This window comes from Solanum stenotomum, chromosome 2 (assembly GCF_019186545.1).
Source record: "Solanum stenotomum isolate F172 chromosome 2, ASM1918654v1, whole genome shotgun sequence".
Lineage (NCBI taxonomy): Eukaryota > Viridiplantae > Streptophyta > Magnoliopsida > Solanales > Solanaceae > Solanum > Solanum stenotomum.
The window spans coordinates 2,518,753-2,535,820 of record NC_064283.1 but is presented as its reverse complement, the minus strand read 5'-3'; the positions used below and the strand labels follow the sequence as shown (position 1 = coordinate 2,535,820).

The 17,068-nt window shown below is 31.5% G+C and overlaps 2 protein-coding genes and 1 pseudogene across 3 annotated transcripts in view; all 3 read right to left on the bottom strand.

The window, feature by feature from the left end:
• Window positions 1-13,377, bottom strand: part of LOC125854789 (zinc finger protein GAI-ASSOCIATED FACTOR 1-like) — a 197,843-nt gene extending 184,466 nt beyond the window's left edge. Inside the window, exons 1-4 of one of the 2 annotated variants that reach the window (XR_007445424.1) lie at window positions 12,933-13,377; window positions 12,443-12,839; window positions 12,129-12,346; window positions 10,488-11,381 (exon numbers count right to left, since the gene is read on the bottom strand). Coding sequence is in view for 1 of the 2 variants with exons in the window: in XM_049534371.1 (XP_049390328.1) it covers window positions 10,579-11,381; window positions 12,129-12,346; window positions 12,443-12,839; window positions 12,933-13,035 (1,521 nt within the window). In the remaining variant the exon portion in view is untranslated. Of the gene's footprint in view, window positions 1-10,187; window positions 11,382-12,128; window positions 12,347-12,442; window positions 12,840-12,932 lie in introns of those variants that run through there. The other variant, XM_049534371.1, reaches the window with a different exon arrangement.
• On the bottom strand, window positions 520-7,247 carry LOC125854790 (cytochrome P450 734A1-like). The gene is made up of 4 exons (XM_049534372.1): window positions 6,526-7,247; window positions 1,973-2,217; window positions 1,477-1,825; window positions 520-1,051 (listed from the first exon to the last, which is right to left on the bottom strand). Exons 1-4 carry the CDS (start codon window positions 7,006-7,008, stop codon window positions 638-640), a joined length of 1,491 nt encoding a protein of 496 aa, XP_049390329.1. The 5' UTR covers window positions 7,009-7,247; the 3' UTR covers window positions 520-637.
• Window positions 3,366-5,354, bottom strand: LOC125854788 (putative pentatricopeptide repeat-containing protein At1g12700, mitochondrial; annotated as a pseudogene).
• Window positions 13,378-17,068: the final 3,691 nt, after the last annotated feature.

Below are 17,068 nucleotides of genomic sequence, written 5' to 3'. Positions count from 1 at the left end.
AAACAAATCTCAGTAATATTCTAATTATCGTTGCGTGGTTATGTCTTCCATATTCTTTGTTAATCGATGGAAAAAAGAATTTCACGTAAAGTATGGAAAAGTTATTAATAAATGATAAATCAAACCTAACTTTGAATCATGCTCACATGGGTGGGGTTTTTATGTTTGGTAGTTCAAATTTTCAAGTTTGTAACAACTACCGATTGATGTCCCAATCTTGCGTGTGAAATACTTAGTGCACCGAGCTATTTTTTTTTCCCTTTCCGAGCAGCTAGCCAGCTATTGATTAATGCCAAACCTTAGGGGAGTAACAAAGTTCTGGTGGTTCAATCAAGAATAAATTCCGTTATAGGCCGATAGACGGACAATGCAAAAACTATAAAATAAAATAAAATTCAGGACTAATTCCACGGGATACATGTCGCCTCCCACACAAAAACTTTGGGACAGCATATGCATTCACTTGTTAGAGAAACATGAATATGTAAAAACAATATTGATATTATGGGACATGAATAGAGCAGAATGAATGATTCATATAATCGATCCAACTCGTTTATAATTGAAGCTTTGATCGATGATCTATATATCGTCGATGGACAAACTGATCACATGGTGAAGAGTAGTACATTTAAACTTAAATCTTCCTAAAGAGGATAGGAGCACCATACTGGGGCTGTAAAGTAAGGCGCGTAGTTGGAGCATGAACATATGAAGGTGACAATGCAAGAGAGAAACTCTTAACTATCATTGTCAGGATGATTTTGGCTTCAACCATGGCTAAGTTTTGCCCAACACAGACTCTTGGACCTAATGCAAAAGGGAAAAATGAAGCCAAATGCTTACGAGACTCGGCAAATCTCTGAGGGTTGAATTCCAGTGCATCTTTCCCCCATATCTCGGTGTCATGGTGCACAGCAGCTACTGACACATAAAATTGAGTATTTGCAGGAATTTCAAGGTCTCCCAACTTGATATCTTTAGAAGTTCCTCTTGTCAATGCGACTATCGGTGGGTAGAGTCTCAGTGTCTCATTGAGTATCATTGTCACCTATTCAAACAAACAAAATTAGAGAACAAATATAAGTAAAACTTGCAATTTGTCACCAACGTTAGGAACTACCACTTAAAAAGTGAAATAGACAATGAGCCTAATACATTCCTAAAAGTCAACTCATGAGGTGAGGATTATCGAAAGAACATTTACTCCTGCAACTAATGTCGGGACACTCAACACACACAGCATGCTTAAGATTAGACACATAGACAACATAACATGGAGCCAAACGTTGGATAAATCAATAATAGGGATGAGTGCGACTTTGATACCATGTTAAAAGAAATGAACCTAAAACCCAAGTGAACCCCAAAACCTAGCTCATGAGTTGAGTTGCCAAGACTATATAAAGAGTGAATTGCCAACCCTCAATTAATGTGTTGAGAAACATAACAAATAGATAAGAGAATCGAACTTACAATCTTGAAATCATTCAGATTCTCTGCACTTGGAAGGTTGTTACCCTTACAAACTCGGAAAACTTCTTCTCGAGCTTTATCTTGCCACTCTTGATGCAATGCTAGAAGAAGAAGTGTCCAAGTTAAAAAGACAGAAGTAGTTTCCTTCCCAGCAAAGTAAAATGTCTTGCATTCATTTATGACTTCTTCCATCCCAAATCCGTGTTCTTCTTCACTAGCAGAGATTAGCAAACTAAGAAGACTTTTAGAATTTTCTCTCCCTTTACTACTCTCAATCAGCTTCCTTACTGACTCTCGAGTTTCTTTCTCTAGTCTCCGTCTCATCATGTTATTTTTCGTGGGCAAATACCTGTTAATTTATTAACAGATTTCTTATCCATTAAATTGATGAATACAATCCCGTGAAAAACTAAAAAAGAGTAAAAGCATTCATGCTTAAATACTCATTTCACGATTGCCAAATTAGTTCAACAGCAAAGCTTATATGATGACTTACCTAAATCCAGGAAGGTAGACGCTTCGCATTGCCTGCAAAGTAAGAGATATTTGTTGCTCTTGCAACACAAATATGCGTTTCCCCTCTTCAAAGCTACTCCCAAAAGCTGTTCTAGATATAACCTCAGCTGAGAGATCATTCAATTCTTTGAAGACATCTATTTCAAATTCTTCCTTCTCTTCATTTTCTTTTTCCCATTTCTTCAATGCCTTGATAACACTAGTCACAATATCTGGTACCCAAGCCTGCAATTCATCAAAACTTTAGTAAAAGAAAAAAAGGTTTTGACTTATAAGTATAGGTATAGATACTACTTTATAGTACAGTAATGAGAAGATCAATTTCTAGTAATACAAATTCGAAATCAATACAAAGTAAAAATAGTATGCTCAATGATGAAGATGGAAGAAAGTATAATGCCATGGAGTGGGCAATACACGAATGTCATGTAAGACAAGTTAACAACTAAATACACATTGAGATTTCATCAAGGAAAGCACATGATAGGTAATTGAGAGATAAAGCTAGCCTATTCTTGAAGGACTTAGTGCTCGGAAAACAAATTTATACATTTATAGTCACTTTAGAAGTTATTGCTTTTTACCACTATTTTTCATATAACAAATTTTGATCGAATACCCAATCTAAGAGAAAAAGAATAAGATTTCTGACATATTAGCTAAACTTATATAACATGCCTAAAATACACATAGAATCTTATGGTTAGCGGGGGGAGGGGGCAAGAATTTTGAATTTATGTATTCTGGATAAATTATTTATACATCTTAAGTGGATTTTTTAACACAATCCAGCTTCTAGGCTAAAGCTATTAGGTCCTTTCAATCCGTAAATGAAACAGTAGCTCCACCCGTACTTGTGATATTTTTTTAAAGAAAAAGATGGCATACAAATTCCAAAAGGTGGTGGGTTGTATCAAAGATTTTAAACAAGACATCTGAAATCAAAGAACACTGACATATACTTGTGTCCTTTCTCAAAGGAAAAAACTATCAATTGGGACTCCAAATGCAGCCAATTTTAACAGAAATCATGAAATGTGACTGAAGTAGACATCACAATGAAATGAATGCATACAAAACACTTTTATAGACTATTGAATATCGGACCACGTTCTATATATGGTATTGCTTAATATGGTTACTGAAATCTCTGGATCGCGATAAGAATGGGAAATGGTGTCTTCAGCTTTTGCAATAATTGTATGGGAGCCTTGGAGGGACTTTCTGAATGATCATACCGAGGAATTGAGTTATGTTTAATAAGACTTACATCTATTATTATATTAAAAAAATCCATATAGGTATAGGGAGATAAAGTTTCCAGATTAAGACATTCCCCCAACATATGAATTTTAAGAAGTCACATACCTTCATAAACCATTATTGGAAGCTAACTAAACTTCGAGTGCTATCATCATTTGGTTTTCCCAATTGTAGTCAAGCTCTCAAGTAGTTCAAAAGTGAGAGGAAAAAGAGCTTCATTTCTCATTTCTTAGATGAAGTTCTGGTATCATATTAAGCAAAAAAGTACCTTCCCCTATTAACAAGAGTAGTTCTATTAGCAATGACATCGTGACTTTATCAGCTGCGAAACCTCTCTGGATGATTTCCTTCAAAAGGGTCATTGCTTCATTAGTTTTATTACTCTTGAGAAGTCCATTCACAATAAGATTGGAAGTGGCATTGTCCGGCAAACACCCATTGTCCTCCATTTTTCTTAGCAACTCTTTGGCTTCATCTACTAAACCTTCAATACAAAGTCCATTTACTGTTACATTGTATCTTATAACATCAGGATGCAACCCTACGGAATAAAGCTTATCAAAAATAGAACGAGCTTTATCAAGCTTTTGAATGTTAAAAAATCCATCATTGCCTGTATTATAGATCAAAATATAAGTATCTTCTTCTTCTTTTTTCCCACCTATGAAAGAGGGACATTGCTTTTTCTACATGTCCATTTTTTAAATAACCATGAAGCATAATGCCACAAGTGTAAATGTCAGGACTATGGCCTGCATTTTGCATCTCAGTAAAGAAATTTTCAGAACACTCTACTCTACCAACTTCAAAAATTGCAAGATAGTAGAATACGTAACAATGTCAGGTTTCAATCCCTTTTGCGAGATTTCACAATATAAATGCATGGCCTCATCTAATTTCTTCTGCTTGCAATATCCATTGGCCTCATCTAATTTCTTCTGCTTGCAATATCCATTGACTAATATATTGTAACTAAAGATGTCAGGCTTGACACCAATATCAATCATAGAATCTAAAACTCTCCTTGCTACGTCTATTTCACCGCGCAAACAATACCCTTCCATTATAGCGTTAAAGGTAACCACATCAGGATGTTCACCTTTTTGGACCATTATCTTTAACACTTCCACAGCATCTTCAACCATCCTTTTTTTACAAAATGCATCTACCAACATGCTAAACGTGTGCATGTTCGGGAAAATATTAAGATACATCATCTCATCCAAAAGCAGCCTAACTTTTTCCCACTGATCAAACTTACAGAAACCATCAACCAGTGAACTATACGTAAGTACATTCAGAGTAATCCCTTTTCGCTTCATTTCATTGAAAAGATTAAAAGCAGCACATACCATTTGGTCTTTACAAAGTGCATCTACAACAATACTATACACAACTGTGTTAGGTTTGGCATCCCCTTGGTCCATTATCCTCAACAAACTAAGAGCTGTTTGAGTATGCCCTTGTTTACAAAGCCCATTCATGACTGTACCAAACATAACTTCATCCATCTTACAAATTTTCTCTTTCACCAGCTTCCTAAACAACCACATAGCATCCTGAATCTTATTTTGTTCAAAAAGTCCCCTCATAAGAGTACTGAAGGTAACCACATTAAACTGAACACCACTCTTGAAAAAAACACCCAATACCGAAAATCCATTTTCAGCACAACCCAGCAAGCAAAAAGAATTAATCACAACAGTCAAGATATAATCATCAAAGGGAATCCCTAACTTCCTCATCTCTCCGAAAAACGAAACAACAACAGAATATTCTTTCATATTAATCATCACCCTTAACAATTTTGCGAACTCTACAACAGAAGGAACTGGTTCTTTACAGACCAATTGATGAAAAACACAAACAGCATTGTTTAAACTATTCACATCTCTGAATTCCCTAAAAATTACAACTTTACGCTTCTTAGAAATCGATGGCTTTTTGCGAAACGAAGGATATTTAGAGGGAATAGAAGCGCAAGAATGAAATATAGCTACATGGCCATCCGATAAAGCAAACAGTTGGATTAAAGGGAAGAAATTACCTCTGTTGCATAGAGGATTTCTCCATGAATGAAAGAGCATGGCTGCTCTGTTTTCTCTTAAGGTTAAAAGAAGCTCAAATTAAAGAACTTAAAAATGACGACAAGCTAGAAAATAAAGTGGGTATAATATTTAAAGAAAAATACAAAAATGGTTACAATAGTTTCTTAAGCACTCTTTAAATTAATATTTTTAATTTTTATCAAATATTTTGTCAAAGAGACCGGTTGGATAATGACTTGTGACTTCTGAGGGTAACTATTTTTAAAAAAAAAAATGAAACAATTCACATTAAAGATATAATTTTGAGTTTTTTTTTTTCTAGTCTAGTGCATTTTTATGATCGTATATTTTAAAATTTAATGAGATTTTTTCGTGTTTATGATTAAATTCCAAGTCAATGGAACTTCTTTGTGGTGATGGTTAAATTTGATGCAATTTTCTTTGTATTTTATGGACAAATTTAAAAAAAATAAATGGTTACTAATGTGACTTTAAAGGATTATCTTTGAATCTACCTAAGGATAATTTTTATCATTTTATGTATAAAATTGAATTGATAGAGTAATTTTAAGAGTATTTGTAAACGTTTTTTAAGATGATATTATATTCTATATTTCCTGAAGAATAAGGTGTGAAAGTGAAATATTTGCGGATTATTTTCTTATTTTATGAAGATACAAATATTTTTTTAATCTTATTAAAGTATAAATGTTATTTTTGAAGACATTTACCTTAGCGAAATTTTTTTAGAGAAATATTGAAAGCACTCTTGAATTTAACACAAATTATTAGTTTTGCCCGTGAATTATTGATAGTTTTAAAAACACCCTTCTATTTAACTAACTAAATTTAGATACATCCTCAATCTGACACATAACATAGCAATTGGTTTCAAACTCCTATAAAAGTATGTCACAAAAATCGAGACAATTGTTAAAAACATCCCTAAACTTGACAAGAATATATAGATATATTTAACTTATATTGCAAGATTATATGTGTATTTAAGTTCAGTTAATCAAGTAAACGAGTGTTTTTAAGACTATCAATCATTCGGAATAAAATTAATAATTCACACCAAATTCAAAGGTATTTTCAATGCTTTCTTTGAGAGTTTTTAAAAATGCATTTTCAGGTGAAAACTTCATTGACCTTTTCTTTTGTAAGACAAAAAAAAAAAAAAACGTAATAAATGGGCTAAAAGTCAAAGTTAATGGATCACCTTAACAATCTCCATGTTAAAAGCCTGGTTTGCAATCCTCCTATGTAAAGCCCATTGTTCACCTCGCAAACCAACAAGCCCTTGTCCAAACAGCTGCTTAGTTTGTGGATCAAATTCAACTTTATCCACTGCTTTATTCATGAAAAGCCCTTTAATCATATCCGGGTCAGAAATAGCCAATCGGGGCTTCGACCCGAACCACCACAAAAAAGTCTTCCCGTAAATGGCGGACCAGTTGTAGTACTGAGGAGCAATTCGGTGCAGCACGTTGTGATTAAACGGAATTGATTTCGATTCAGCTCCACTAATCTGCCGTCTGATTTCCTTTGTGTTTCCGTAGATCAGACGGTAGCCGGGGCCTCTGATTCCTTGCTCCCTGAAGTGTTTTTCGAACTTCCATGGAAGGTAAATCACTGAGTATATGAACTTGAAAATGAAGATCACAGGTAGTAATAGAAAAATCGAAAGAACTGTGAGATACATCGGAGAAGAATCTCAGTTTTCCGGTGGTTCCGGTGGCCGGAAATGAGAAAGAAGCGGCGTTCCACGGCGGAAGAGGAGGAGGTAGAGATTAAAATTGTGATTTGGGGAATCTTCATTGAAGAAATGGATAAATAGTGAGTGATTAATAAACTAAACTAATTTAAAAGTCAGCCGGCGGAAGAGATCAAACAAAAAGGCATAATCAGTAATCATGTCCAACAGGATTTAGGTATATTTCTATTTAATTATTTACTAATCACATTGGCTATTTTGGTAGAGAATTTAAATTGTTTCTCTTAATTAAATTATTGAACTATCTGAGGAGAAGCAAATTAACGTGTAAGATAATTATTGTTCATGTAGATATTTCACGATAAGAATGATGAGAAGGATGTGTGAACTTATTATAAGAGAGTTGTAGGAACGAAGCTATTTAGGATAAGATAGAGTAATTTGTAGATCGGATTAAATGAGAAAAGTGAGATAAAGATGATCAGGATATTATATAAGTGAAATGCACAATTAAAGAGGTTTGAGATGTTGAATGTAACATGAGTAAGGAAAGGTAGAGATATATCGAAAAATAAACTATGAAAGGTGATCAGATAGCATACATATGATTTAGCTTACTAAAGATATAATTCAAATTAGAAAAATGTACAGAGTGAAAAGTTAGTAGATAGCTAGAGAGTTATCAACATGAGTTGTGGTGTAGTGGTGTGACTGTTTCACTCTTAATCGAAACTCTTGGGTTCAAGCCCTGGCTTTGAAAAAAATCATGTTGGGTGCATCACCCTCAAATGCGTGATTTAGAGTACAAATTTTGACTAGCTTTTTAAGATGTATTTTTTATCATATTGATATGAAAAGAAAATTACAATTTATAATGTTTTTCGTATAATTTTTAAATATCTAAATTTTTATTTTAAAAATATAATCTAATTTAACTTTAAAAATTAATCAATTAACACTCAAAATACAAAAATCGACAACTAAAAAGAAACATAGAAAATACTATTTATTGTTTGTCGCTTACTATTTGGTTGTCATATTTGCTTGTTAACTAAGGAACTATCAAAAAGACAAATAAAAATCGGTAGATATCTTACCTTTGGATATGTTATTAATGTGGTATACCAAGTTATACATAATTATAATTCCATATAAATATGTAATGTGCAGAAACTTTTGAAATTTTGTATTAGCTGGAATGTCACTAATTTAGTCATTGTTATTCATCAATATCACTGAACAATCGATGTCACTGCAGGTGGGCACAGTCAAGAGTGTGCATCATTCAATGTTATGCTCACCTTTCAATCCAAATTAAAATAGAGAAAGACATTAATTTATACTCTACCATAAATATTTTTGGACCAAATTATTAATGATAATAATATCTTTTGACCAAACATATTTATTCATTTTCAAATCATTTAAAAACATTTTTGACTCTTTCCATTTCACAAAATCTGTTGAAATAACAAAGAGAAAATTATTGAAATAGGAAACATAATAGACATAACAAGACTCTATAATTATAGTTTTGATAATTGCACGTCATAGCTATAGTTCCATTTGCTATAGAGGTTGTGGTTTGTATACTTCTGCCCATTTGTATGCTTCTTTTGCAAATATACAAATAGGGTAAGTATATACAAACTTTGTATTTATATATTTAATTTTTTTTCAAAATTTCATTTGTATATTTTGCTTGCAAATATACAAACAGGATAATTTATTATAATTTTTTCATAAATCGTATACAAATAGCTAGTGTAAGTATATACAAAATTCTGGATTTATACAATCAAAAACTAAATCATACAAATTATGTATTTATACAAATCAAGCGAATAGCAAGAATTGAAGAAATTATAGCTTCGAATTATAATTTTCTTAAACTACAACTATAGTACCTAATATAGGTTAAATATTTGCTATTCTGCTTAATTCTCCTAATAAATTATGAGTGTCATTTTTCATTAATTTCCAACATGGCCCAACAGTCAACTACTACAGTAGTCTATAAAGGCTTTTAATTAAATTTAAGTTGAAGATTTGACTTGGGGGTGGGGTGGGGGTGGGGGGGAGCCCCTACTGACCGACCGGCATGATCGTCTCTGTTTAGAAATGTTATGGTACTTTCATTATAAATGGCAATGTCTGTTGCCTATTCCCCACATTTCCATTTTTCTGATTCTCCAATGTCTACTCCTTCCCTTAGGCCTTAGCTGTTTGGATGTACATTGTTGGAAGAAGGCATGTGATTAAGTAGGGTCGTTTGATTGCTCGTTAGAGTAATACGTGTCATTCTACGTTAGCAATATCTATTGGAAATATTGTCTGAATTAGTTGATTGATGAAATGCAATAACGGAGTGTTTTTTTTTTGTTAGAAAACAAAAATTGAGTAATATTGTAATATGATTATCATTAGAGTGATTTTTGTGTTACAAGTCAAATTAAGCGACTTTTTGAAATGAAAGATATTATTTGGATGGCCGTGTGAGAAATTAACTCATTAGTAAGATGAGAATAAATTTACCTAGAGATTAGTTATATTTTATCCATATAGAATGATACAACATTTTTCTAATAATCTATACATGTACAAGTAATGCGAAAACATAAAATCAGAATTTTATTTTTCATAATATTATGTTATTTGGAAAAGAGACAAAAACAATCAAATATATGTTAGATTTTATGTGAGATTATGTTTTCTCATTTTTATAATCCAATAACATAAAATGTTATGCTGGTTTTAGACTGTTAATTTAAACAAAAATTATTTCTTTATTTTAAATTTTATGCCAGATCAAATGATAAATAACAACAATACTCAATGTCAGGTCAAATAATAATAATATATAAACTATAACCAATGGAGTACTAGTTATCCTAAAATGATTTTTTTTTTTGAAGTTTTCAACTTGGTGTCAGGTTTCGTAGAAAAGGTACCCTGTGAATTTCTTGTCACAAAGGAAAAAGGACCTAAAGAAACTTTGCATCTAATGTTGTCCTTGAATAAGTGTTCACAACATCATCAATTCACACTAGACTTTGCTTACTACTTATGGAGATGAAAATGTGATATTCAAAGGAAGACAAAAAGAATGGACAAAGAAAGTAGGTGGAAAATTAAAGAATTTTCCAAAGTGAGAAATATCCACATTCTGAACTTAGTTATTCTCTCACATAACAATTACTACAAAATAATTAGAAACCTAGCTAATAGCTACTATATTCTCCTAATTAACTGCATGTCCTCCTAATATGATTTCCAAAATAAACTAAAATCTTATAATGACGTTTGGTTGAGAGACCAAAAGGGTGCAATATCAAGATTATGAACATAACTTAGCTATCCCTATCAACTATTGCATATGTATAATATCAAACAAAAAACTAAACTCCAATCCAAAAACTTTGAGAGGGATGTGAATAGAGAGCTTAATTGCAAGGCGGGTTACGGGCTCCACTGTGTCGAGATGTGAAATGCAGGTAGGTGGTGATGAGCGCAGAGCAAGCCCTTGACAGGCATTGCATTAATGCAACTAAACTCCAGCTAGAGCATAGCAGGTTTTCTATCAGAAGGGTCATCCCAAGGCTCAGCTACAACACCAAATCCATCTTCCATTGAGCTTAAAAACGCTGAAAATCCGTTTGATGGAGTTACACTTGCACCATTTCCTAAACCAAGAAAATCAAGAGTCGGAGGCTTGCTTCCGAACATCATAGATGTCTGATGAGATATGGATGGACCCATCCTAAAGTCAGTAAATCCTGAATGACCATGAAGCTGTATCCCGAGCCCGGGTACCTCTGCATTAATATTGCTCTCCAGCTTCACATGGCCGAGAGCATTAGTCCTCCTTGCTAGTGAATTCTCCTCCGGTGTAGAAGCACTCGATGAGATTGCCAATCCAAGGCCACGGAGAAACGAGTTGTTTGAGGTTGTAGACCCCATTTGGGCTGCTTTTTGAAGTAATGCAGTTGCAGATAATGCTGGCTGCATTGTTGCTGAACCATAATGCTGGCCATGGCCGTGGCCGTGGCCACCAGTGTGTTCTTGGAATAAACTTGGTCCATTATTAGACAAGTAAAGAGAAGACGACAATGAGAGTGACATCGGCTCTACAGCCATCACTTGCTCGGTCTCAATAGCACGTAGAATATCCGAGTAAGACGAGTTTACATGCTGAGCTGATGACGACGATGGAAACACACTAGCAAACACCTTGCTACTACTAGGACCACTAGCAGCAGCAGTGGAAATTGTGATGACAGGGGTGGTAGAAACATGTGTTGTTGTACCTTGTGCTTGTTGCAATTGTACTCCACCTTGATTTTGATTTTCTACAGGCAATTCTGTCACACAAAAAATGAACAAAAGAGAGAAAAAAAGAGAGTTTTATTTATAATTCAATTCAATTGAATCAAGAAAAAGATGCAATCTTTTTCAAAAATGGAATAAACTTTTGTAACTTCTGAATCCACAATCCAATATATGCATCCCACTTTAACCAGAGACCTTTCACATTATAAAGAAGAAGCAATCATGATATCTCTTTTTAAATCCTTTTTCGATTTTTGAGCACGTACTAACATTATTTTTAAAAAATAATAATTACACCATTTTACTATTCATCTCTTCCCTCGTGGTCAAAACTATATATTAAATGAATAGTAATAAATTAATGGTGAAAATCACACAACAAGACGAAGCTTCAGAAAAAACAAAGAACACTAATAGACAAATCCAAAAAAAATAATATTTTTTATATATAAAAAAAGAACATCACATGAAAAAACCCACTCTGAAGAATCCAAATTTCCATTCAAACGAGAGAAGCGTTTTCGTAGACATACTCGTTGGCTTTTACGATGTTGACAAATTGCACATTATGCATGTTCAATACCCGAAGCACTTTAATTTAATACGCGAGATAAGAATAATAATCTCAAAATAAAATTATTAGTGGAGTATGACTTCATGTTTGATTTAAGGTATGAGCTAATTTCGAGATTGAATATCCTTATTTATCTCCTCGCGTATCAAAACATACCGAAAGAACATAGAATTAGCTTTATTATTGTTTTTAAAAAAAATTTTACCTGAACTTTGAATGGACAGAACTGGAGAGAGAACGCCAGTTGATGGAGTTAAAGGTTGTGGTGGTGGACTAGATGAAGACGACACCGTTTTGTTAATAGCTTCATCAACCTTCAAATCTCCTTCAGCATTTGTATCCTCCATTAATGGTTGATGAGATCTTGCACTTTCTTGAGCCAATGCATCACAAAATGCTCTATGAGTTATGAAGCTATCCCTCCTTAAACATAAACAAATAAGATAAAAATATTAGTTCGCGATCGAATGATTAGATTATTTATTATTTTATCTCAAATACTGGAAGACGTTATAGTACCTGGAAAATAAAGTTCCACAATCGCAACGATACTCTCTAGTACCACAAGTTTTCATATGTGCTTTCCAATCGGAATGAACAGCGTATTTTTTGGTGCAACGTTCACATTTAAACTTCTTCTCACCATGTTTTCTGCAGAAATGTTTCTTAATTCCAGTGAGATCGCCTAAAGCTCTAGAAGGATCATGATGAACGCATGAAGATTCTGGACAAACGTAAACACGTTTTTTCACCTCATTGCTTGTTCGTTGCCGGAGTTTCCATGGCAAGTTGTGACCTCTCCGATGAAGCTGTAAATTTTGATCTCTTTGAAAACCTTTGTTACAAATCTCACACACAAATCGGTTTGTCGCCATTAGAGTTTTTGGTGATAAAGCTATCACTTCTGCTTCTGGATCTACACATACAACCACCATTTTCACCTTCAGCAAAACAGAAATCGACAAAAACAAACAAAAAAAATGGTAAAAACTGTTAGATTAAACTTTACCAGGATTTCCAGGAAGATTCCTTTTCCTCTTTACTGGATAATTTTGCTGTGTAATCGTTTCTTCTAATGAACCAGAACCAGCTAATTTTTCAATCTCTGCCATATTTAGCTAATAAAACTTGAAATTTTTACATATGTTTTTCAGCTAATACTTGTTTTCTCCACTTCAGCCCCTTTTAGCTTACTTGTAAAAATGGATTTGAAAGTAATCTTCACAGTTTACACCAGAAAATTCAACAAACGATTCCCAAAGCTAGGAAAAATTCTACACTATTTTTGGGAATTGTTGTGTTCCCTAAAGAGGAAAAAAATAATTTCTTGAAGAAGAGAAAAAATGGGAACAAGAGCTTTCATGTTCATACATGGCGGCGGTTTTGCTTTTTAGATTAGAACACAGAGAGAGTGAAAGAGAAGAGACTATTTTTGAAAGCTGTCATAATAGAGATATGTAAAGTGTAAAATCATTTTCAAATGTTTATACATTTTTTTTAATTATTTTTTTTTTATTTTTAGTGGCGAGAGTAACTAACCATTGTATAGAGTTAAAAATGATAAAGCATGGTTAAAAATGAAGGGGGTTGTCTCGGGGCTATGTATCAATCGGTTCGGTCCTATTTTATTGATTATTGATTTGTAAATATGCTAAAAATTGTTATAAAGCCATGTATTAAGATATTAGCTTATCGAATATTGATATTTTAGGATTTGATACCAAAAAACTCATAGAAAATCACTTAGAAATAAGGCGACAAACTAAATGAACTAGGTACATAAGTTGACAGATTGCATTATGCTGAAAAGCATGCACACTAACGTTATAGGATAAACTAGAGTTTGAACTAGTAAACAATAAAAGTATGAAACTAAACTTTAATTTAAGGACTTTATATACTAAATGATATAAATATAATATTAATTTACTATTGAGTTATCGATTAACATGTTAAAATAAAACTTCAAACAACTAAGAATCGATAACACAATAATATAAAAAATTTAAATCGCTACCGAAATTATTAAATCAATAATCTATTATTGATAAACTAATATTTTATTCATTTTAAAATAAGTGAATTATTGAAGCAATGCACATCCATTAAGAAAAAAAAATTTAGGACATAAAATAAATATCACTTTCCACTTCTATCCTTTTAAATATTTTCAAACTATTCTTGAAAATATAAGTAATTCAAAGTAAATCATAAATATGAACAATAAAAATTTTCAATAATTTTCTTGAACTTTCAATAATTTAATTATTTTAAAATGTATTTTTTTTCTATTCGATTTTGAACCGCGGTAGGCTCAGTTTCAGCTGCTTCTTTCCCAAGGCCTAGTAAGCTTGTGCGATAAATACAATGGTCCACGTGGCATAATCTGGTTCATTGTGAGACACCTGTCGCCTGTCGGAGGAACTCGGACTAATCAGTTCCTCTGGTTCAGAAATTTGTCGTTTAGTGTATTTTCGCCTAAGTTTGCTCCTTCCAAAATTTATTTTCGCCCAAGACTTGATGAGTAAATTTTTAATCAAATTTTAACGGTTTGACATTAAAAAAATAAAATGTGTCACATAAATTAAAATAAATATAATATATCTTTAGAAAATAAAAGTAATGAAAAAAAGAATGATTGATATGAATGTATAAATGTTTGGGAGAGATGTGATTATGATTTATGAATGAACATGTTCAAAATAAGGTTAAAATAGCTTGATGAATAAGATATGGAATTAAAGATAACTAAAATAATTTAGGCAGGTAAGAAAAGAGGTGTACAATTATTTTAGTTATGAGACGTGAGAGATAGACTATAGTAATTATGAGGTGAGACAAATGTTGATTAAAAAAAATATTAGAAATAACTGGTTAAACATTATATAACATATTTGTAATTTATTGAAAACATGATTTTGGATATAAAGATATAAAAGTTGAGAATAAGCATAGAGTATCAATAGATGATCAAATGTAGACTAGTTTCTCTCATTATTATTATTATTATAATTATTATTATTATTAATAATTGCATATAGTTCAATTTTTTCATTTTTATACTTGATTTTATTACATATTGGTTGAATCGGAATCTACTAAAAATAATTTTAAGTTGGTAGAAGCAAAATTTAGTTCAAAATAGTTTTTTTTTGTCGTAGTACTTACCAATGTAACGTATAGGGGACTAGTTTACTCAAATGGTAAGCATCCCTCACTTTCAACTCGAAGATTGCGAGTTTGAGTCACCAAAGGAGCAAAAGGGGTGAGAGCTCGTAGGGTAAGTAAAAAATAAAAAAAATAAAAGAATGTAACGTATAGGGAATATATTTTTTACGAATAATTTGAGAGAGAAAAGTGAGTGCACATTGGTCAATGGATTGATAATGAAATTTGGTATACATTGTCAATTAGGAGTAGGGGTATTATATGCTACATCTTTCTCAATTTATGTAACACATTTTATTTTTTTGAGAGTTAAACAATGTAAATTTGATCGAAAATTTCTATATGAAATCTTTAATTTTTTAAAAATAAAATTTATAAACCTGTAAACTACGTAAAAAGTACTACAACACAATAATTGACAATTCAAAATATTTAAATGATATATAAAAAAATTACGATAAAAAATAGACTTATTTAAATCTCAAAATTTGAAATGTGTCACATAAATTAGGATAGAAAGTTAATACATATTGAAGTATCATATTGAATTGAAATACTTGATACCATATAGTTTTGATATTATGATATCGTAGTATAATATATAATTATATACTATATATTTGATTTTATTGATATTTGATATTTTATGATCCCTAATAAAAGTAATATTTAATGATGATAGATTTACCTTTAGTTGTAATTAAGTTAATATCATCGAATTTAATTTCGTTAAAGTCTTTCATAATATTTATGTAAATACAAATTATAAATATCTATATTTATTTTTATCACTGTATATAATTAAAATATTAAAATATTATAATATTTTATTTCTAAATTAAATATCCAATTATAGCTGAGAGGCTATAATTAGGACATGGTTTTAGGATTAATTACATGAATGCCATTAAAACGACGGCCACCGTGAAAATGGATAAGGACGGTGGCCTTAAGGACAAATCCACACTCGGTTGTCGGTTTAGTGTGGGGCCAAGAAAATAAAATGTGAATTTTCAATTTATTTGGAATCTTTTTTTATAAATGGAGTTGGTTTATATAAATAATAATAATAATTAATAATATATAGTTAGTATTTCAATAAATAGAGTTGAAAAAGTATGGGATCATGTGTTTAAATTTCATTGGAGGGCAAAATATTACTCCATGATATTTTTATTTAAAGTTGTTCAATTTTTAATGGATAGAGATATAAAATTAGTAGTATTTGTATGGTAGAAGATACTTGTTATACAACTTAATAAAGGTATCTGATGAATGAACTATGTTAAAAAAGAATGAATTTCTTAAACTATTCTTATATGATTTGGGACAATTTTTTTATTTTGAACGAAAATTTATAATTGAATTAGAATATAGACCTATAACATTTATCATGATAAGAAAATTAAACCCATGACATTGAGTCATTAAATAAATTGTTCACGTATATAGTATCGAATATTATCTAAATATGTATCGGGTGAAATATGAAATCCACATCGAAGATGGATGTATTCCTTGAACAACCTCTTTTCTTAATCTGATTTTGAAAATTGAGTTAAGTCTAAAATTTACTTTTTAATATTATATGCAAATTAATTAGGATAATGCAAATATGTATTTAAAAGATGATGTGAGGTAAAATAATACACAATGGATATAAAAATATTACTACTATATGATATTAGGACAAATATCTTACTACTAGATGATGATTTTTATTGGTTCAAGTTTTAATAAATACAATTGTTCTTTGTGATAATAAAATAATAAAACACACGTAAATTAATTTGAATATCACAATTCTGTATTAAAAAAACATAAAAATAGAATTGAGAAAATTGTATGAAATAACAAACTATTAATTCAAATTAAATGTTATTGTCATAGTTTATTTTATTTGTAATTCGCAGCAAACATCACATTTTTTTGTCACCTGCTTCTGTATACAATTAGTCATTTTCGATATACAATTAC